The 22957-nt window shown below is 45.9% G+C and overlaps 1 protein-coding gene across 1 annotated transcript in view; it reads right to left on the minus strand.

Moving 5' to 3' along the window:
* LOC124594140 (transcription factor hamlet-like) overlaps positions 1-22957 on the minus strand; it is a 212804-nt gene that overhangs the window by 89486 nt on the left and 100361 nt on the right. The window contains exon 6 of the mRNA XM_047132496.1: positions 14686-14869. Within this exon, the coding sequence (XP_046988452.1) occupies positions 14686-14869 (184 nt within the window). The remainder of the gene's footprint in view (positions 1-14685; positions 14870-22957) is intronic.

The following is a 22957-nucleotide window of genomic DNA, read 5'->3' on the forward strand; positions in this document are numbered from 1 at the left end:
GGCCTCCCGTCGGGTAGAACGTTCGCCGGGTGCAAGTCTTTCGATTTGACGCCACTCCGACGACTTGCGCGTCGATGGGGATGAAATGATGATGATTAGGACAACACAGCACCGAGTCCCTGAGTGGGGAAAATCTCCAACCCAGCGGGGAATCGAACCCGGGCCCTTAGGATTAACATTCTGTCGCGCGAACATTCAGCTACCGGGGGCGGACGGAGTAACTATCTACATCTATCTACATCTATACTCCGCGAGCCACCTTACGGTGTGTGGCGGAGGGTACTTATTGTACCACTATCTGATCCCCCCTTCCCTGTTCCATTCACGAATTGTGCGTGGGAAGAACGACTGCTTGTAAGTCTCCGTATTTGCTCTAATTTCTCGGATCTTTTCGTTGTGATCATTACGCGAGATATATGTGGGCGGTAGTAATATGGTGCCCATCTCTTCCCGGAATGTGCTCTCTCGTAATTTCGATAATAAACCTCTCCGTATTGCGTAACGCCTTTCTTGAAGTGTCCGCCACTGGAGCTTGTTCAGCATCTCCGTAACGCTCTCGCGCTGACTAAATGTCCCCATGACGAATCGCGCTGCTTTTCGCTGGATCATGTCTATCTCTTCTATTAATCCAACCTGGTAAGGGTCCCATACTGATGAGCAATACTCAAGAATCGGACGAACAAGCGTTTTGTAAGCTACTTCTTTCGTCGATGAGTCACATTTTCTTAGAATTCTTCCTATGAATCTCAACCTGGCGCCTGCTTTTCCCACTATTTGTTTTATGTGATCATTCCACTTCAGATCGCTCCGGATAGTAACTCCTAAGTATTTTACGGTCGTTACCGCTTCCAATGATTTACCACCTATGGCATAATCGTACTGGAATGGATTTCTGCCCCTATGTATGCGCATTATATTACATTTATCTACGTTTAGGGAAAGCTGCCAGCTGTCGCACCATGCATTAATCCTCTGCAGGTCCTCCTGGAGTACGTACGAGTCTTCTGATGTTGCTACTTTCTTGTAGACAACCGTGTCATCTGCAAATAGCCTCACGGAGCTACCGATGTTGTCAACTAAGTCATTTATGTATATTGCAAACAATAAAGGTCCTATCACGCTTCCCTGCGGTACTCCCGATATTACCTCTACATCTGCAGATTTTGAACCGTTAAGAATGACATGTTGTGTTCTTTCTTCTAGGAAATCCTGAATCCAATCACAAACCTGGTCCGATATTCCGTAAGCTCGTATTTTTTTCACTAAACGTAAGTGCGGAAACGTATCAAATGCCTTCCTGAAGTCCAGGAATACGGCATCAATTTGCTCGCCAGTGTCTACGGCACTGTGAATTTCTTGGGCAAATAGGGCGAGCTGAGTTTCACATGATCTCTGTTTGCGGAATCCATGTTGGTTATGATGAAGGAGATTTGTATTATCTAAGAACGTCATAATACGAGAACACAAAACATGTTCCATTATTCTACAACATATTGACGTAAGCGAAATAGGCCTATAATTATTCGCATCTGATTTACGACCTTTCTTGAAAATGGGAACGACCTGCGCTTTCTTCCAGTCGCTAGGTACTTTACGTTCTTCCAGCGATCTACGATAAATTGCTGATAGAAAGGGGGCAAGTTCTTTAGCATAATCACTGTAGAATCTTAAGGGTATCTCGTCTGGTCCGGATGCTTTTCCGCTACTAAGTGATGGCAGTTGTTTTTCAATTCCGATATCGTTTATTTCAATATTTTCCATTTTGGCGTCCGTGCGACGGCTGAAGTCAGGGACCGTGTTACGATTTTCCGCAGTGAAACAGTTTCGAAACACTGAATTCAGTATTTCTGCCTTTCTTCGGTCGTCCTCTGTTTCGGTGCCATCGTGGTCAACGAGTGACTGAATAGGGGATTTAGATCCGCTTACCGATTTTACATATGACCAAAACTTTTTAGGGTTCTTGTTTAGATTGTTTGCCAATGTTTTATGTTCGAATTCGTTGAATGCTTCTCTCATTGCTCTCTTTACGCTCTTTTTCGCTTCGTTCAGCTTTTCCTTATCAGCTATGATTCGACTACTCTTAAACCTATGATGAAGCTTTCTTTGTTTCCGTAGTACCTTTCGTACATGATTGTTATACCACGGTGGATTTTCCCCCTCGCTTTGGACCTTAGTCGGTACGAACTTATCTAAGGCGTACTGGACGATGTTTCTGAATTTTTTCCATTTTTGTTCCACATCCTCTTCCTCAGAAATGAACGTTTGATGGTGGTCACTCAGATATTCTGCGATTTGTGCCCTATCACTCTTGTTAAGCAAATATATTTTCCTTCCTTTCTTGGCATTTCTTATTACACTTGTAGTCATTGATGCAACCACTGACTTATGATCACTGATACCCTCTTCTACATTCACGGAGTCGAAAAGTTCCGGTCTATTTGTTGCTATGAGGTCTAAAACGTTAGCTGCACGAGTTGGTTCTCTAACTATCTGCTCGAAGTAATTCTCGGACAAGGCAGTCAGGATAATGTCACAAGAGTCTCTGTCCCTGGCTCCAGTTCTGATTGTGTGACTATCCCATTCTATACCTGGTAGATTGAAGTCTCCCCCTATTACAATAGTATGATCACGAAACTTCTTCACGACGTTCTGCAGGTTCTCTCTGAGGCGCTCAACTACTACGGTTGCTGATGCAGGTGGTCTATAGAAGCATCCGACTATCATATCTGACCCACCTTTGATACTTAACTTAACCCAGATTATTTCACATTCGCATTCGCTAATAACTTCACTGGATATTATTGAATTCTTTACTGCTATAAATACTCCTCCACCATTGGCGTTTATCCTATCCTTGCGGTATATATTCCATTCTGTGTCTAGGATTTCGTTACTGTTCACTTCCGGTTTTAACCAACTTTCCGTTCCTAATACTATATGCGCACTATTTCCTTCAATAAGAGATACTAATTCAGGAACCTTGCCCTGGATACTCCTGCAGTTTACCAATATTACGTTAACTTTTCCTGTTTTTGGTCTCTGAGGACGGACGTTCTTTATCAACGATGATAATGTCCTCTCTGGTAAGCCGTCAGGTATTTTATCGTTTCGCCCAGGGGGGGGGGGGGGGGGTCCCTCTAACCTAAAAAACCCCCGTGTGCACGCCACACGTACTCTGCTACCCTAGTAGCTGCTTCCGGTGTGTAGTGCACGCCTGACCTGTCTAGGGGGGCCCTACAGTTCTCCACCCAATAACGGAGGTCGATGAATTTGCAACCATTATAGTCGCAGAGTCGTCTGAGCCTCTGGTTTAGACCCTCCACACGGCTCCAAACCAGAGGACCGCGATCGACTCTGGGCACTATGCTGCAGATATTAAGCTCAGCTTGCACTCCGCGTGCGATGCTGGTTGTCTTCACCAAATCAGCCAGCCGCCGGAAGGAACCAAGGATGGCCTCAGAACCCAAGCGGCAGGCGTCATTGGTTCCGACATGTGCTACTATCTGCAGCCGGTCACACCCAGTGCGTTCAATAGCTGCCGGAAGGGCCTCCTCCACATTACGGACGAGACCCACCGGCAAGCACACCGAGTGCACACTGGCATTCTTCCCCGACCTACCCGCTGTTTTCCTGAGGGGCTCCATAACCCGCCTAACGTTGGAGCTCCCTATAACTAATAGGCCCGCCCTCTGTGACTGTCGGGACCTTGCCGGAGAATCGGCCACTGGCCCAACAGGCGAGGCATCCTGTGGTGGCTCGGAAACGATGTCATCACCACTAGGAAGCACCCCGTACCTGTTGGAAAGGGGTAAGGCAGCTGCCACGCGGCCAGATCCCACCTTTGCCTTTCGGCCAGGCACGCGCGAGCCCACCACTGTCCGCCATTCACCCTGGAGTGATGGCTGACCGGTAAGATGCTCACTGCCGGAAGACGCAGCGACATCAGGGGTTCCATGTGATTCCAAGGCCACCGAAGTAGGCATAGGTCTCACCACAGTTGCCCCAACGCCACTACGAGCCGACGCCTGCGCCTCGAGCTCGATGAGCCTAGCAGACAAAGCCTCCACCTGCCCCCGAAGAGTGGCCAATTCTCCTTGCGTCCGCTCACAACAACCACAGTCCCTACACATGACTATGTTTACCCTACTCTATACGGTGACAAATTCCCAAGATAATCTTCTGATGAGCTACTCTGATAATCAAGAAACACTCACTGAAATACGAGACGCGAAAACTACGCTAGGTTTTCCCAGAAAAACTATTTAAAAGCTAAGCGCAGCAAATAAGTACAAAAACGCTTTATACAAACAGTACTCGCTGCTGCTGGTGCTCTCGCTCTGGCTGTCACAAGACAACTGCTGATTCAAGTGACTAGTGGCTAACGGCCGCGAAAGAAACAAAAGACGGTTTTAGGGCGCTTTCTGTTCTAAACGATCAAGAAAACACTAAGAAATCTAACACGAAAACTACGTAAAGTTTTATCAAGAACTGTTAGTTACTATGCAGAGCAGATAAACAGAAATGGTCTTGTAGTGAGAAGGACAATGTGTCGTCTTCAGTGACAATACACAAGGTCACCTTTTATGGTCATCTGCGTTCATATCCTTGCGCATAGTTTACATAGTAGTGTCACCGCAGTAGAGGTTCTGTGCCTTAGAGTTGTTGAGAGGTAGAGGGTGATTAGAGCCACCCAAATGCCTGCCCACCAGAGAGTCGCAGAAAATTTAGAGACCGGGTCTACAACTGGTGCAACAATGAAAGACACCGGACTGTGTCCTCGGACTCTTTCGAACTGGGTGTGATAATAAGGTCCTCTCGGTTTTCAAGCCAAATCAAATCTCGTAAAATCACTGGCCAAAAATCTGTCACTACCATCACAATCAAGAGAGGAAAAAAGTAGAACAATTCACAGAAAATGCGAAATGGCCATATGTTTTCATTCTGCGTAATACAGGTGGGAGAAAGGGGAGGGACAAAAATGAGAACCTATGATGCAGGTTTCACTCATGTTTTTGACCACGAACGACACCTGTGCAATGTCTTCTATACGTTGCAAGCCTCAGTCGTGGTCAGAAGAGTGTTCTCTGTAGTTGTGACTGCGTTTTCCGGATCTCAATGCACTGGAACGTGGGCAAACTGTTGGTGTTCGTATGGTGGATGCTTCCGTAACCAAGATAGCCGAAGTGTTGGATGTTTCGAGAGGTACTGTGTCGAAGATAAATACCACATACAGCGAAAGTGAAAAAAGATCATCTCGTAAGTCACAACCCAGACGGAGGTGTGTTTTGAGCGATCGTGACGGATGGTCACTGAAGAGGTTTGTGACGAAAAATAAAGAGGACGACAGCAGCAACAGTCACTGCAGAACTGAATGTCACACTCGCGTACCCTGTCAGCACCAAAACAATCTGGAGGGAGCGTTTTAAGTGGGACACTGCTTGGCGAGCTGGAATACCAAAATCACACGTCAGTGATGAAAATGTCCTAAACAGAAAACATGTTGCGGAAGACATAAAACGTAGACTATGGAGCAATCGACAAGTGTCATTTGGTCGGATGAGTCTTATTCCACACTCTTTACAATGCCTAGCACAGTTTACATCCCAAGAGTGAAACACGATAATTCGGTCTGGTTTGGGCAGCCATATCGTGGTACTCCATGGTCCCTATTGTTACCCTGCAAGATCGCATTACTTCCAAGGATTATGTGACAATTTGCGCCGATCAGGACCACCTCGTGGTACAGTGTTCGTTCCCCAATGGTGACGCTATGTTCCAAGACGACAAGGACCCTTTTCACACACCTCACATCATCTATGGACCGTTGTGTGAGCTCGAGGATAGATAGTTGCATCTCCTCTGGCTGAAAGTCGAGAGGATATTATTTAATATATCAGCAAGAGACGCTTTCAGATATCCGCCCAGTCCTCAGGTTATTTACGGTGACTGTCGGCATGCCTCGCTGAGCAAGCTCAGTTGCCCCTCTCCTTCTTACGCAATTGATCAATTTCTTTGTATTTGCAAGCCTCAGCGTCCAGTTTCCATCTTACTTGACTAGCGAACAAGACAACTGAAAGGTGACGGATATTTTAACTTGACCCGATTGATACAGTCTCTTTTCAAATTAGGTGGAGATCACTCACTTTTATAATTCACTCAGTCTGTCTGTACCTGTCGGAGCACGGATAATTTGAAAAAAAAATGGTTTTGAAAATTTCCCCAGAATCGTGATAAGAAAAATTAAAAACAGACAGGGTAAGAATCCCTGTAGACAGCCTTGAAGCGTTCCGTCAAAATCAGAACTGTGCTGCAATCTGTACTCAGGCACGTATATCAACAACAAACAGATCTCTCTCCTAGTTGTGAAAGAGCTTTCCATTATTTTTACCTACCTTAAAATGTGAATCTTCGGTTTCACAACCGTTCTAATTACCTGTTTTGTTTTGTTATTAGGATTTATCTTGTTCTTCATCATTCCGATATATTGTTCAGTGCATATGCTCTCATCTCTTGTTCATGGTTAACTCTTGTTCAAAACTACTACAAAACAAAAGTGGCGAAATTTTCAAATAAATGTCAAATATACTATCAGTGCGCTAATCATGCTGTAAGAGAGACTAACTAAATTTTCGACACGTTACAGTATGTAAAGCAGCAGTTGTTTTAATTTGTGCATTTGTACCATACTGAAGTCGAACGAAATACTGTACATTTGAAGGACTCGCATAAAAATTTTAACCAGTTCAGATAAATATGTTAGAGACAATAACAGAGCTGACAAGCCATTGAGAGACAAAATCACTCGACAGTTTTCGAACACAACACAATTTTCTTTTCTGTTCAGAAATTATAGTGAGACTTTTACTGGAGGAGGAGATTAGTGTCTAAAGTCCCGTCGACAACGAGGTCATTAAAGATGGAGCACAAATTCGGATTGGGGAAGGATGGGGAAGGAAATCGGCCGCGCACTTTCAAAGGAAACAACCGAGACTTTTACTACCTGTAGAGAAGCATTTATTGTTGCAGATACAGATTTTTCTGCAGAGAATATGAAAGACGTTCATTAATGAATTCTGTTTTATAAACTTGTATCACAATAATACTCGTTTTTAGCGTTGTCAGTGTATTACATAAAACAATAGTAGGTGGCAGTGTGGTATATTCTATCAGTTGCCCGCGAACGGACAAGCACTCATTGTGGAATGAAGAATAGCCCAACTATTCGCTGGCAACCAGTGATCTCGTTTTCTGGGACGACGTGTGGCGTAGCGGTGCCACAAACTGAATGTACAGGGTAAGCACACAGCACACAATATGGGCACAACATTCCGCGGCGACGTCACGCCATTACGCGATTCTAGCTGTAGCGGGTCTTAACGATGCTACGTAGCTGCGCTATTATTGCACGATAAATGGCGACGAACGAGAAATTTCCCGCTGCTTCTGCCTTTCCTCTGCCCTACTTCGGTGTTTACGACGAACCCTAGCTCCTCTCAGAAGGGAACCGGCTTTATAGTACAACAGCCACACAATAAGGATGCGAGGTTACTCCGAGGGCCGTAAATGGAAGGAATGCGATTTATTACGCTGAAAGGCGCGTGTGTGCGGTGTTCCCGTCTGTCTCTCTGAAAGCTGTAAACGACGTCGCAATTTCACAGTGAATTTCATAACCTATCGCAAGCTATACTGGAAAGCCTGATGTACCCTACAGGAGCCACTGTGAATCGTGTATAGCCATGTGAGACCATCACATTCCTTGTTATCGTTCCGTGCGCTAACCGCTGGGGAAGACCACATACGGAAGCTGCTACTCAAACCCGGCTTTTCGATAGGCTTATGTTCTAAAATTACTGGAAAACCTATTAGTCATTCCTTTAACAGAGCACACTGCTCCTTAGGAACGCCGTAGATTTTGCAGAACTGGAACCAGCCAGTCAGTGTGGCCCTCAACCGTTGTCTTATGTGAAGGCAGTGAATTGGTGTGTATGCGCAGATCGGCTGTACGGAATTAGCACAATAAGATGGAGCGACCTATCGTGCTTGGTGGACTTGTGCATGAGTACTTCGTGAATGAAGTTGCCTGTACCAATGTTAATGTACCAAGTCGGACTGCCTGGATCCATGTAACGTGGCGTAAAAAGAGTTTTCGTAAAAAGATACTGACCCATAAGGACCAGAGACGATTTTTACATCTTGTCGCTGAAAATAGGTTTCAAACAGACAGAAATCGCTGCTGTCAGTGAATGCAGATTCATCTCAACCACTTCCTGGGTAAACACGGCGAAGGGAACTACGTGCGATGCATATTTGGGCCTAGTACCTCGCGCAAGGCGATTGCTCGGTACATAAGAATATACGTCTGCAATGTGCCAAACGACACGGATGATCGCCGGCCGGAGTGGCCGAGCGGTTCTAGGCGCTACAGTCTGGAACCGCGCGACCGCTACGGTCGCAGGTTCGAATCCTGCCTCGGGCATGGATGTGTGTGATGTCCTTAGATTAGTTAGGTTTAAGTAGTTGTAAGTTCTAGGGGACTGATGACCTCAGCAGTTAAGTCCCATAGTGCTCAAAGCCATTTGAACCATTTTTGACATGGATGATCGACAATAGACTGAAGTCATGTAGTGTGATCAGACGAGCAGTAGGTCTGCCTGTCTTCAAAAGATGCCAGGTGTCGAGTGCAGTGAGGTCTCCTTGAAGCTTTTAATATGCTGGTGTCAGGGCGCTCTTTCTAACAGCGCCCACGTGGAGTCTCGGTTCCGTACGGACGACCGGCAACTATGATCGAGCGGATTTTCGTATTGCCTCTGCCGAGAGGACGTGTCGTGACGCACAGTAAACATCGAAGATTCCTTGGCTTAGGGGCGTGAATATACACCGCTTCAAAATTGTTGAAGAACAGAGATATTGCTGGACAGGAATAGTCACAGGCAATGGTGGACGACGTGAAACACATCATATAAGTAAGAGAGCTGGAGTGGTATATTGATAACGAAAAATAGCACAGATTTCAGCTCAAGGGAAGCAGGATAACAGAAAAAATAACATTCATGCTTATCACAGGTCTATATCGGACTCTCAGTAAGAGATATGACTTCCTCTGGCGCTAATGTACAATTAGCACCTATTATTTACGCTGGCTACCAAAGCGTTGAGGAGTTTTCGAAGAATATTGTCACACTCCTCTCTCACAGCGGTTCTCAGTTCTTGCACGGTTCGGGGCGGGGAGGGGGGGGGGGGGAGGTTGTTCGTTGAGAAACACGTTCGCAAGAGCACTCCAGGCATGCTCTGTTGGGTTTTGGTCAGACAAGTATACAAGCCATTCTACACGTTCGATATCTTTGGTTCAAATGGCTCTGAGCACTACGGGACTTAATTTATGACGTCATCAGTCCCCTAGAACTTAGAACTACTTAAACCTAGCTAACCTAAGGATATCACACACATCCATGCCCGAGGCAGGATTCGAACCTGCGACCGTAGCGGTCGCGCGGTTCCAGACTGTAGCGCCTAGAACCGCTCGGCCATTCCGGCTGGCTCGATATCTTTACTTTCTAGTGTCCGACACCTTAGCTGTCGCCGGCGCGGTGGTCTAGCGGTTCTAGGCGCTCAGTCCGGAACCGCGCGACTGCTACGGTCGCAGATTCGAATCCTGTCTCGGGCATGGATGTGTGTGATGTCCTTAGGTTAGTTAGGTTTAAGTAGTTCTAAGTTCTAGGGGACTGATGACCACAGATGTTAAGTCCCATAGTGCTCAGAGCCATTTTTTGAACCATAGCTGTCTGTGTAGCCGGGCACTGTCGTCCATAAACAGAAAGTTGGGATCTACCGCACACATAAACAGACGGACATGATCCACAATAATCTTCCTGCAATACCACTGTGCTGTAACAGCACAGCACGTGGCAATATGCAGAGGTGTTCGGCCACTATGCGTAATTCCGGCTCACGCCGTAACGCCTAGGCCTTACTGATGTCACCCACGAACATTCTGCGGTATGTAACGCGTTACCTCGGCAAAATCTCTTTCCACAGTGAAGCTGTATTCGTCAGAAAACATCATTCTGAACCACTTTTGTTGACCATAATCAGCATCCTCCGTACACCGACGAACTTTTTGTTGACGATGGGGTGGTTGTAATGGGAAGCATTTAACAGGCTTCCGACCGTACAAACCAGCCTAACTTAATCGTGGCGAAATGGTTTTAACAGAGACATGTGTACCATTGGCGCTTGTAAGATCTGCTGAGATCTGCCTAGGAGTGAGATGTCGCCAACAGGGTTTCGAATCGGCCCTCATCCGGAGTGGTGGTCCGTCTAAGACCACCGGCATGCTTTCCCATAGCATTTCTACCTTCAGTGTCCTTTTTTAACAGCAAGCTGACACTTTTGGTAACACCGATTATTGTGAGTATAGTAGTGACACTTTGAGCGGCTTCGACTCGTCCGATTGCCCGTCCACGTTCGTAAGCACTCAAATGATGTCTTACAGACAAAGCGTTCGGCACTGACTTCGCTGCAATTAACACATCCCGCCGTGTACGTCTCCTTTTACTATCACTGGTCGGGCGTTTCGTAGCAATTGTCGGCTGTTCCGTAGCAACTGGCAGTTGTTCCTTAGCAAGTGTCAGTTCCTCCACAGCAATTGTCAAGCAGTGTACTGCAATTTGTAACCTGGTTCTGACTCAGCGGTCAAACAACCCACACAGAGCTGCCGGCGAGGGCGTCGGACCGGTGTCACGGAAGAGCGCGCATACGAGCGCCAGCGCAGGTGATGGATCAGGCGCCACTCTTCAGGCCCGCACCTGCGTCACAGCTTCCGTGGGAAGCGGCGTCGGCCGGCGAGATGCGTGACGCCCAGTTCCGGAGGCGCCGCCGCGGACCACCAGCGGCGTGGAGTCACCTGCCCGCTACACGCCGCTCTCACGCCGCCGGCGCCATCTAGCTGCCGCCAGCCACCGGCACCTGCATCCTCTCGACTCGCGCTTACGCTTGACACCAGTCACGCGTGACATTTCACTCCCCATTAACATCCCCAATCACAAGCGCACCAAAGCCATTCACTCGACTCCGTATTCGGTCATGCGTGCCAGGGACGATGACGCACTTCAACGTACGTCAGTCACGTAGATTACGACTCGTTGCCCGTACATCACGAGGAAGGCAATAATGTTAGCGATTAAGGTAGCGTCGACGTCACAGGCCAGTCAGAAACGGACCACTAGCTGAGACAGCAGGACAGTCGGACGAGAACGATGAAAGAAACTGTCAGCGACATTATTGGAGGAACTGCACATTCGATTCAAGTGCCTTAAAGGGAACCATGTCAAAATAGCTGTATTCGAATTCACGCTCCGCGTCTCCCGAAGACGAGTCCAGCGACTTACGAAACTTGCCACATTGACAACTTCTGTTGGCAGGTCCAGGAAGTGATCGTTGGTTTCAGAACACGGCTTAACAGTACAAAATAGTACTTTGCCAGATGTATGTGACTAAGGTCGAGACGGCCGGAATGGCCATGCGGTTCTAGGCGCTACAGTCCGGAACCGCGCGACCGCTACGGTCGCAGGTTCGAATCCTGCCTCGGGCGTGGATGTGTGTGATGTCCTTAGGTTAGTTACATTTAAGTAGTTCTCAGTTCTAGAGGACTGATGAACACAGCAGTTATGTCCCATAGTGCTCAGAGCCATTTGAACTGTGGTCGAAGGGTGGCTTCGTGCACAACAGTAATCGAACCTAAGCATCCCTGTGTGTCCCCTATAATAACGGAATAACAACAGCGTCGGCTGCAGTCGCATCTCGAAATTCAATAGGCACATATGTTCGTAATGCCTGCGATAAGGCAACAGCAAATATTTATTCTTCTATATTATAGTTTTCTCATATACATCCCATTCTTGAACGTACTCAACACCGCAATTACTTCTTGATGTCCGCCCCCGGTAGCTGGGTGGTCAGCACGACAGCATGTCAATCCTATGGGCCCGGGTTCGATTACGGGCTGGGTCGGAGATTTTCTCTACTCAGGGACTGGGTGTTGTGTTGTTCTAATCATCATCATTTCATCCCCATCAACGCAGAACTCGCCGAAGTGGTGTCAAGCCGAAAGACTTGTACCCGGCGAACGGTCTACCCGACGGGAGGCCCTAGTCACACGACGTACATTTATTCACTTCTCGATGTTTCCTTGCTCTTTCGTTTTGATACCACAAGCTAAAAATGGGCAAATTAAATGTCTGTAATCCCTGCTTAAGTACATTACGCACGCAATCTTCAAAGAAATCCATAGAACATGTACCAACTATCGGAAAAAAACTACTGAATTTCAAAAAAAATTACTCATACGAAAGACCAGGCATTACAAAAAAAATATTACTGGGGAAAACAAGCGAAATACGAGTTGATTTCGAAAATAAAGTAACACATTATTATGGCAGCCCAAGTAACTTTCATTGAATGCTGCATGGCACTTGAAAGTGAGACGGATACGTAATTTTATTTTTCAACACTGTCTCTAAGGTCAAGGAAACTACGTTCGAATCATTGTATTGTATTGTATTGTATAGAACTGGGGACGTAGAAACGACGGAGAAGCTTCGTCCACGCCGTAGCCCGCAGTGGTACACAACTCCACAACAGGCTACAGCAGTCCACGCACCCCAATGCCGCCCCACACCGAACCCAGGGTTATCGTGCGGTTCGAACCCCAGTAGCCCCCCCCCCTTCACCTCCCCGGGAACGTCTCACACCAGACGAGCTTAACCCCAATTTTTGCGTGGTAGAGTAATTATGGTGTACGCTTACGTGGAGAAAGTGATAGCGCAGCAATCGGCGACATAGTGTAACTGAGGCGGAAGTAGGGGAACCAAGCCGCATTCGCCAAGTAAGATAGAAAACCGCCTTAAAAACCATCCACAGACTGGCCGGGACACCGGACCTCGACACTCATCCGCCGGGCCAATTCGTGCCGGGGACCGGCACGCCATCCCGCCCGGAAAGCAATGCGTTAGATCGCGCGGCTAACCGGGAGGGCAAGGAAATCGTAACAAAATAGAATACATTTCAAAAGCATGTGATTAGCGAAATATAAGCAGGACTTGTCCTGATTAGTTTCAAACATCAAATTGTGAGAAGTTTATTTTCGTAATTTTCTAGAAACTTCACGTAACTCCTTAATTAAGATGTTATAAATTCGTGACAGTTACGAAAAATTCGTAATATTTGACATTTCTGTATTGAGTGACATACGCCTAGTCAACTGGTCTTTAATAATTGGAAGCACGCTCCTTAATAGCAAACAGTTTTCAAGGTTCAAAGTTTCAGTGACAGTCTGTGACACAGCTACACTTAGGACGAAAGTTGCTTGTTGAACCCGCTGATATGTAGGATGGTTGCCGGCACTGTTGTCTCTTCCAGGGTACCAGCGCCGTACTGCCTTGCTGCGCTGCCAGTAACCTGGTGAGAAACGCGCCGAAAACATCGTTCTTGTGCAACGCAGCTAGCTATTTATTCGCACGAAGTAATGGCCGCTATCGACAGGGGATCTCAAGTTGATTCCGTATTTCTAGATTTCCGGAAAGCTTTTGACACCGTTCCTCACAAACGACTTCTAATCAAGGTGCGGGCCTATGGGGTATCGTCTCAGTTGGGCGACTGGATTCGTGATTTCCTGTCAGCAAGGTCGCAGTTCGTAGTAATAGACGGCAAATCATCGAGTAAAACTGAACTGACATCAGGTGTTCCCCAGGGAAGCGTCCTGGGACCTCTGCTGTTCCTGATCTATATAAATGACCTGGGTGACAATCTGAGCAGTTCTCTTAGGTTGTTCGCAGATGATGCTGTAATTTACCGTCTAGTAAGGTCACCCGAAGACCAGTATCAGTTGCAAAGCGATTTAGAAAAGATTGCTGTATGGTGTGGCAGGTGGCAGTTGACGCTAAATAACGAAAAGTGTGAGGTGATCCACATGAGTTCCAAAAGAAATCCGTTGGAATTCGATTACTCGATAAATAGTACAATTCAAGGCTGTCAATTCAACTAAGTACCTGGGTGCTAAAATTACGAACAACTTCAGTTGGAAAGACCACATAGACAATATTGTGGGGAAGGCGAGCTAAAGATTGCGTTTCATTGGTAGGACACTTAGAAGATGCAACAAGTCCACTAAAGTGACAGCTTACACTACACTCGTTCGTCCTCAGTTAGAATATTGCTGCGCGGTGTGGGATCCTTACCAGGTGGGATTGGCGGAGGACATCGAAAGGGTGCAAAAAAGGGCAGCTCGTTTTGTATTATCAAGTAATAGGGGAGAGAGTGTGGCAGATATGATACGCGAGTTGGGATGGAAGTCATTAAAGCAAAGACGTTTTTCGTCGCGGCGAGATCTATTTACGAAATTTCAGTCACCAACTTTCTCTTCCGAATGCGAAAATATTTTGTTGAGCCCAACCTACGTAGGAATGATCATCAAAATAAAATAAGAGAAATCAGAGCTCGAACAGAAAGGTTTAGGTGTTCGTTTTTCCCGAGGGCGCTGTTCGGGAGTGGAATGGTAGAGAGATAGTATGATTGTGGTTCGATGAACCCTCTGCCAAGCACTTAAATGTGAATTGCAGAGTAATCATGTAGACGTAGATGTAGAGTGGAGAAGCGGCTGCACTAGGAAAGCGTGGGTGCTCCACTCACCGGTCTCGCGGTCGCTGCGGTCGTCGGAGGTGGTGGACTCGCCGTGGTGCGCGCCCGGCGGCTGGCCCTGCGCGTGGGCGTGCGCCGGCTGCTGGGACGGGTGGGCCTCCAGCTGCAACGGCTCGCGCGGGCCCAGCACCAGCTCCTCGTACGCGCCCACCTCTTGCGTCGTCTCGTAGAAGATCTGTAAATCACGCACAACTGCCCTCAGCAACGTCTCCTCTCGTCTCACTGCAAAACTCTCCCAAATAGAGGGTCATCTAGTTCTAAATTTTAACATGGGATGAACTGCTTGGCGAAAGAATGAAGCTAGATTGGGACAACAATTAAAATTAACTTGAACTGGAACGATGACATAGATAACCTCGTGGGAAAAGCAAACCAAAGACTGCGATTTACTGGTAGAACATTTACAGAGTGCAATAGGCCAACTAAAGAGACTGCTTATGCCACGCTTGTCCGCCCTCTTCTGGAGTATTACTGTGCGGTTTGGGATCCGCATCAGAGTGGACTGACGAAGGATGTCGAAAAAGTTCAAAAAAGGGCAGCCCGTTCTGTGTTACAGCGAAGTAGGGGAGACAGACGGTGCCACGGATATGATACACGATATGAGCTGGGAATCATTAAAATTAAGAACTAAACTAAACTCCGTCCGAATAGGCCCTGGCAGGCCTAACGGAACCAACCGTCCGCCGCGTCATCCTCACTCAAGTAGCTCCTCAGTTTGTCTCACAAGAGCTGCTAGCCAACAGCGCTCGGCAGACCGGATGGCCACCCATCCAAGTGCTAGCTCAGCTCGACAGCGCTTAACTTCGGTAATGTGACGGGAACCTGTGTTACCACTGCGGCAAGGCCGTTGGCCATTAAAATTAAGGCACTTTTTTAACCGACTTTCGGAACGCCTCCGTAAAGGCATCTCAGTACTGTAATGTCAGTTATGACGATACTAACTTAAGAATAACACAGCACCCACTTCCCGCGCGGAAAAAACCTCCGACTCGGCCGGGAATCGAACTCAATCCGCCGCGCTGACGACGCAGCTACCAAGGAGGATGACAGTCGTTTTGGTTACACCAGGATCTTCTCATGAAATTTCAATCACCAGCTTGCTCCTTAGAGTGTGAAAATATTTTGTTAGTGCCCACCTACTTAGGGAGAAACGATCATCGTAATAACATAAGAGAAATCAGAGTTCGAACGGAAAGATTTAAGTATTCGTTTTTCGCGCGCGCTGTTAGAGAATTGAATGATAGAGAACTGGCTTGAACATGGTTCGATGAACCTCTGCTGTGTACTGCAGAGTAATGAACAGATGTAGGTAAAACCAACCCACCTCTCTCCATGCGCTTCTATATCGACTGCTGTACACTCTCTCTTATACGAGAAATAATTATCTGGCAACTCAGTGTCGACACATTGCCTAAGAAAACGTTATTGATAATGTGCACTCCGTAACGATAACTGACGCCTGGGCGAACAGTAACGTTGTTTTGGTAATGAGAACTAACGGAGGATGTAATGAAATGTTGTCAAATTAATTCAGGTGACTCTGACGGAATTATATTAGGAATTGAGATAGTTAAAGTAGTATAAATTTTTTTGTCAGCAGAATAACAGCGCTGTCAAGAAAGACCTCGTTCTCAACAAAATAACTGTTGATGGCAGAAGTAGTAAGGATATAAAATGCAGACAGACAACAACAACGTGTGCATTTATGAAAAAGAGAAATACGTTTACATCGAATATAACTTCAAGTGTTACAAAGTTTTTCTGGAATTAAATGTTTGGAATGTAGCGTTTCCTCAAGGTGCATCGTGGAAGACCAGCCAGTACTGAAACGAAAACAATAGCAGCTTCTGAAATGTGGTGTAACAGAAAAATGTTTAGGATTACACTTGTACATGGAGTAAGTAACTAAGAGGTACTGCGTCTTATTGAGCAGAAAAAAATCATGGCAAAAACTGACTAAAAAAAGGAACCATTTGACAGGACACATCTGGACGCATCAAGGCTTCGTCACTATGGCAATGAAACAATGGGGGACGGGTAAAATACTGCCTAGGGAGAGACACAGGTTCGAGTAGAGTAAGGTGGTTTAAATGGATGTAGGGTGATTTTTCCACCCCACCGTGTATAAAGTCTAGGGACTGATCAATGAGAGGATACGGAACAAGAATAGTCTAATGAATGTATGTTAGGAAGTGCATGGTTTCCATTCTAGAGACCATTTATTCAATCATTCCTTGTTACACAGACTGCGGTCCAATACGCGCTGTATCACGCAGCCACAGTTACAGTATGTGCGAAAAACAGTTTCCGTGTGCCTCACCGCATGGGTGTACGCGCCGTAGCCGGTTGGTGCACCATCATGTAACAGCCACATAAGCCTTCGAATCATCAATGGAACCTCTTCCATCAGGGAAGGTAAATTCACCCGCAAGAAATGCCGATAGTCCCGACCTGTAGGAGACGTGAAAGGACCACTGGTCCCCAAAATACGGTCGCCAATTATCCTGGCCCACACATTTCGGCTGCACCGATGCTGATGATTCGCTGTCACCATACCATGTGGGCTCTGCATACCATCACACATATGACTTTTTTCTTTTTTTTTTTTTTTTTAAAAAAAAATTCTTTATTCTCAATATTCTTATATCATACAAACAACCCACCACCTTATACAATTAGTGGGTCCTATTTGATACATTTGTATTTTATATTAGTACTACAGCTAACACAATTTGTTACTTTTCTGTTGCTCACACTATGGGCACTTCTGTCTATCTTCCTACATTGTTTTATTCTACTTATGCTAAGCTACTTCTACCTGCAGCGTTTACATTTGTGCCAGAATAGTATAAACCTACATTGTTGGCCCTGTTCACCGAGCTAATCCCGGTGAACGTGCCCCTGGCACCGGGCTGGCCGGAGTTACGATACGCTGCAGTACTATACTAATGGTTTCTATCCTAGCTTATCCTACGTCTACTCTATCTTAACCTAGTGTCAAAGTTAGTGAGTGTCTCAAATCGGTAGTTGGGCGCACCCCACCTCCTAATCCTAGGCATGGCGGATTCCAGCCGTAAAGCGGCTGGCCAAGTCCTCGCCTCAGCGGAACAGGTCAGGTGCGCGGAGTCTAATTTGGGAATAGTTAGATCTTAATTGTTGTTCCTTAAATAGTCCCTTATCACTTTGAGTGATATTTCGTTGGATAATTTATTCAAGATTGTAAAGTGGTCCTCATGCCTGAGCAGGTGATACGTGTCATGGTTTGGTAATTGCTGACGAAGTTGCGCGGCTACATCGTCGAAGAGGTGGCACTCATACACCACGTGTTCCGGGGTGCCTGGTGTGGCCCCACAGTCACACGCTGGTGTCGCCTGTTTCCCGAACCGGCATAGATATGCCGGGTAGGGTCCATGACCTGTGAGGAAGTGCAGCAGTCCTCGTGATGGTGTGAAGTGTTTTAGTTGTAACCTTTCCCTAATATTGGGCAGCAGTGACATATGACTTATGAAAGCTGAAGATAACACTCGGCTAAAGGTGGCCTCATCTTTGAATAGAGTGGATGACACAAATACCGGAACCGTGGTTGCTCGCGATGTGGATAGTAAGCCTTGCACATGCTGCAAATGATGGTAGTAGCACTTGTCACGGCGAATGTTCCACGCAGCTGTCTGGCTTACCGTGTACTGGCGGGACAACTGCCTGGCACGAACACGGTGGTCGCCATCCACAGTATTAATCAAATTTTCCTCCTAGTTTGGTGTCCTAACATTTCGCACACGTCCTTCATGATTTACTGCTTCCTGAAACGACCCTGTCTGAGACAAACGACGAAACATAGTTGCAAACATTGAATGCTCTTATTGTTATCGGCGGCGATACAACCTTGGTGTTGGCCGCCAGTTGCCATTTGGTTTTCCGTACGTAAACACCACGTCGGCAAGCTCTCGATTCGAATACGGAACGATTGCGTACAACGCGGTATCACATCCACTACAAGGTGAGTCGGCAAGAGAAGTGAATCGGACACAACATTACCAATGACTATGGCAGGAGAGGGCCCTAGGGCATGACGTATGGGGAACAGTACCACCCTCCATGAAGAAACCATGCATATTGTAACTGTGGCTGCGTGGTACAGCGCGTATTAGACCGCAGTCTCCGTAACAAAGTATGATTAAATCAACTGTCTCTAGCATGGAAACCATTCCTATCAGAACATAAGTTCATTAGACCTTTTTTGTTCCGTATCCTCTCATCGATCAATACCTAGAGTTTGTACACGATGGAAAAAATAACCCTTTATATAGCTGGAAGGACTTACGCCCGACACAGTAGCGTGTAGAGCTGCATCAAATCAGTCTTGAGTCTGAAGAACAACAACGGCAACAACGAGAACAGCATAAGCATCAAGGGAGGAAGGAGGATTAGAATTTAACGTCCGGTAGGCGACTACATCAGTATAAACTGTATAGAAGATCTAGATCTCCAGGTTTCACGATTCTCATACAAGAATTCTTCCGAAACACTTTCAACAAATCACCTGGCGTCATTTTGGGTAATCTACATCTTGGCGCCCAGTCATGTTACAAATAATTATTCTCTCACTTGCAATTTCACAGCCATACAGTCTGGAAATAATATTTTATTACTTAGAAATTCATTTAATTATTTACCCTTATCGAGTTGATTCTATTTTTACGCACTAATTTCGACGACTGAGTGAGTCAGTTCTACAGGTGCTCCGACCACTAACCTCAATGTGTGTTCACTAGCTGGACTCCAGCGAGGGTATGAACCTTCACTGGTGTAGTGCACTTTTTATAGCTGATTTCGACTATTAGTACCCATTACGACCTCTGATACGGCTCTGCGTCCCCCTATTCATAGCAATATTCCACGAGGTACTAATTTCCTCGCTGTTCTGATTTAATGAAATGACCGTCGATATCCTGATAAACTTAATTTCACTCCGGCGTCTTATTTCGTAGCGACTGCTACGGTCGCAGGTTCGACTCCTGCCTCGGGCATGGATGTGTGTAATGTCCTTAGGTTAGTTAGGTTTAAGTAGTTCTAAGTTCTAGGGGACTGATGACCACAGTAGTTAAGTCCCATAGCGCTCAGAGCTATTTGAACTTATTTCGTATCTACGTAGTCGCAGGTACTTGGCGCCTGTATCACGACTCTGGTGTTGCTGCATGTCGTTTCAATGATATATTCTAGGTGACGATCGGCGATAGCCGATTCGCTTGGTTATTTGAGTCGAATGTGTCGCTGTTAAACGCTGCATTTCGTCTAGACTGTTCTGTTGGTGTCATGAACATACTGCATCCCATATCGGCACGAAATTCTGTTTCATCTCCATCTGCTCTGCAGTTACGAGCTCCCTAAGAAAACAATATGGACACTCTCTGAATTATAGAGCGTAAAATATAATTGTCAACTCGGCTGCAGCTTCAGAAAGCGAAAACTTCAACGATGACTGTTTTTCTGTCTCATGAATAACAACAAAAAATTTGGAAATTTGTGTTAAGTTCCTATGGGAGCAAACTACTGAGGTCATCGGTCCCTAGACTTACACACCGCTTAATCTAACTTAAAGTAACTTACGCTAAGGACAACACACACACCCATGCCAGAGGGGGGACTCGAACCTCCGAGGGGAGGAGCCGCGCGAACTGTGGCCAGGCGCCTGGACCCCGCGGTCAAATAACAACAAACAAATATAAAACTTTACATCTTACTTTGGTACTACTTAAGTTCTGCAGGGAAGTTTGCATATTATTCTATCTGCTCACATTCTTACCTTGTTCAGTGATTTCATTTTGAACCTCGCCGCAAGGGCTTCCATAAGGACAGGAAAGGGGCGGGGGAGGGGGGGGGGGGGGAGAGGAGAATGGGTGTTTAGAGGAGGACAGACACTTCAGTCAGTATGAGCCGCACTACCATTTGAAGTGTCCAGTATCCATAGTGTTGAAAGCTCATGTTAAAAGCTACGGCTCCAATTACAACGCGTTGATATAGGTTACTCAACGATTTCCTCGCTCGCTGCTCCTTTCTCATTAGAAAAGTAGTAACATAGCACGTATAATTATCGCGCATTTCCTCTTCTTTACAACAGCAGAGAATTACAACTGCCCATTACAGATAGCTAATTCCCACAACACTGGCATATTTAGAAACTGAAAATATTCCGAAATAAAAAGACAAAACTCACATTAAAAAAAATCACACTTCGAGGTTCTTCGAAAATAAACGTAATTTATTGGCTGTATCGTGATTCTGGTGTTGCTGCAGCTCGTTTCAATGATATATTCTAGGTGACAATCGGCAACCAAGTCCGTCTCTCCCATAAAAACTCGCACCCTGATACCGACCTGTTCGTACAAATCACGTACTTTAAGCTTTCGTACGCAAACCAAAAACTGCTAAGCACTCCACACTTGCGCACAAGAAACGTGCTTGCAGATTCTTCCAGTTTCCTGTAATGGGAAAATATTTCGCGATCGCTAACACTCTGAACTCAAAAAGCTCGCGACTCCAACACCGAGGAAAGCTGCCGATAGACTCCTCTACTGTCCGAACTACTCACAACTCCCGGATATGTTTAAGTGTTCCAGCCTTCAGCCTTTATAGTTAGTACTGCTGCATTTACGCTACTGTCATAAAGACGGTTGGAGATACTTTCACCTTCATTTCAAGATCAAAACATCGTACCGACATGGACCATTTAACTACTCCTAACGTTGACTTTACGGTTGCCGCTTGTTTTACAACATGTAACAGACATTATAAACATTGAAACACACTCAAACTGACAATAACGACTGCTCGAGTTACGACTACAGTGACTATTAGCAGACCAACATTAGCGATATGATGCCGATTTACATCCGTATTTTTTACATCCAGATCTACCATATGAAGATATGATTCGATAGACAGGTAGTCGTGAACTAATGAAGAAACTATGTCGCATAAAGTTATTGGACACAGCGCCCATTAAGCTGAAACACTATTCTTCATAAAACAGTATCCTGCGGTCCTTAAGCTTAGCTGCAATCCGAAATCAGAATAGAGCCCTTGGCGCATAGCAGGGAAGAAACTGTGTTGACAAACGCAGAAAAACGGTTGCCATTCGTTTCTGTCCCTCGAATCAGCGGCATCGGAGGCGGATAAATGATAGCCTCGAGGGAGAAGGGGATCCAAGGATCAGTAGCCGGAGTGATTGTGTTCCGAGTAACGCTGCGCCTCCGAGGGGCTTGACTTGTCTGCGGTAAACAGTGCTCAGTTTGTCTGAGCTCGCCGCTGCTTACTCCACCTGAGGCGTAACAGGTACTTATGTGCGTCTGTGCAAATCAACGGAAACAGATTTTAAAGTTCTACTGACGACGCGGTACTAAAAATGTGGAAACAAATTAAGACGATCGTACATTCTGTGTAGGAAGATACAAGTCCAGTTTGGTTGCAGAATGGCTGACTTATTTCTGGCACATTTGTATTCTCTTTGTTTCATTTACTCTACGGTAAATAACAATCCTTTGTCCGAAGGTGCCGCCTTGAGGAACTATTTATGACCAAATTTTGCCTGCAAATGACCAGCAGCTCTCCAGTGTCATCTTGAGAAACTCAAAAACTGGCCAGAAAGTGCGCTAGCAGTGAAATTCTAATAAAATATGCACCGGCATTGAAAGCCTTTCCGTGTATTTCAGTCCCATGACCTCCTCCCAAAGGAGCTGAACAAAAATTCCAGTCCCTGTTTCGGAACATCACATCCTGCTGTGGCACACGCCGTTTCGATTCAGACAATTTTTAACATATAATATTGTACGTAAAATTAATACCAAGATTTTAAACAAAACTGAATAATTTCTCCGCCGATTACCTAAAATTTCAAAATTGAAAAGATAATCATTTCACGTACACTTTATCCCTTTCGCCTTGGAAAAGATAGTATTTATTTTACAGTGCAAATACAGATCTTGCAAGGATAATATTCAGATATCCTGTGGTAACGTATCATTCAGCACGGGATTTAGCACCTTGCAATTGTCACTGGCGTGTTACTCCTGGACAGGTGCTCTGCCTTAGAAATGAAAATCAAAGCCCACGCATCCATCACTCTAGTTGTTATGAAGAATGAGATACGGCTGACAACGCTACCTTAGACCACCGATTTGTCATAAAATGTTTTAACGCTGGGTGGTCATTGGTAGTTAAAATGTGCAGTTAGTCTGATAACTTTTTTCTGTGTATGTGTTCTGTC

Source organism: Schistocerca americana, chromosome 2 (genome assembly GCF_021461395.2).
Source record: "Schistocerca americana isolate TAMUIC-IGC-003095 chromosome 2, iqSchAmer2.1, whole genome shotgun sequence".
NCBI lineage: Eukaryota > Metazoa > Arthropoda > Insecta > Orthoptera > Acrididae > Schistocerca > Schistocerca americana.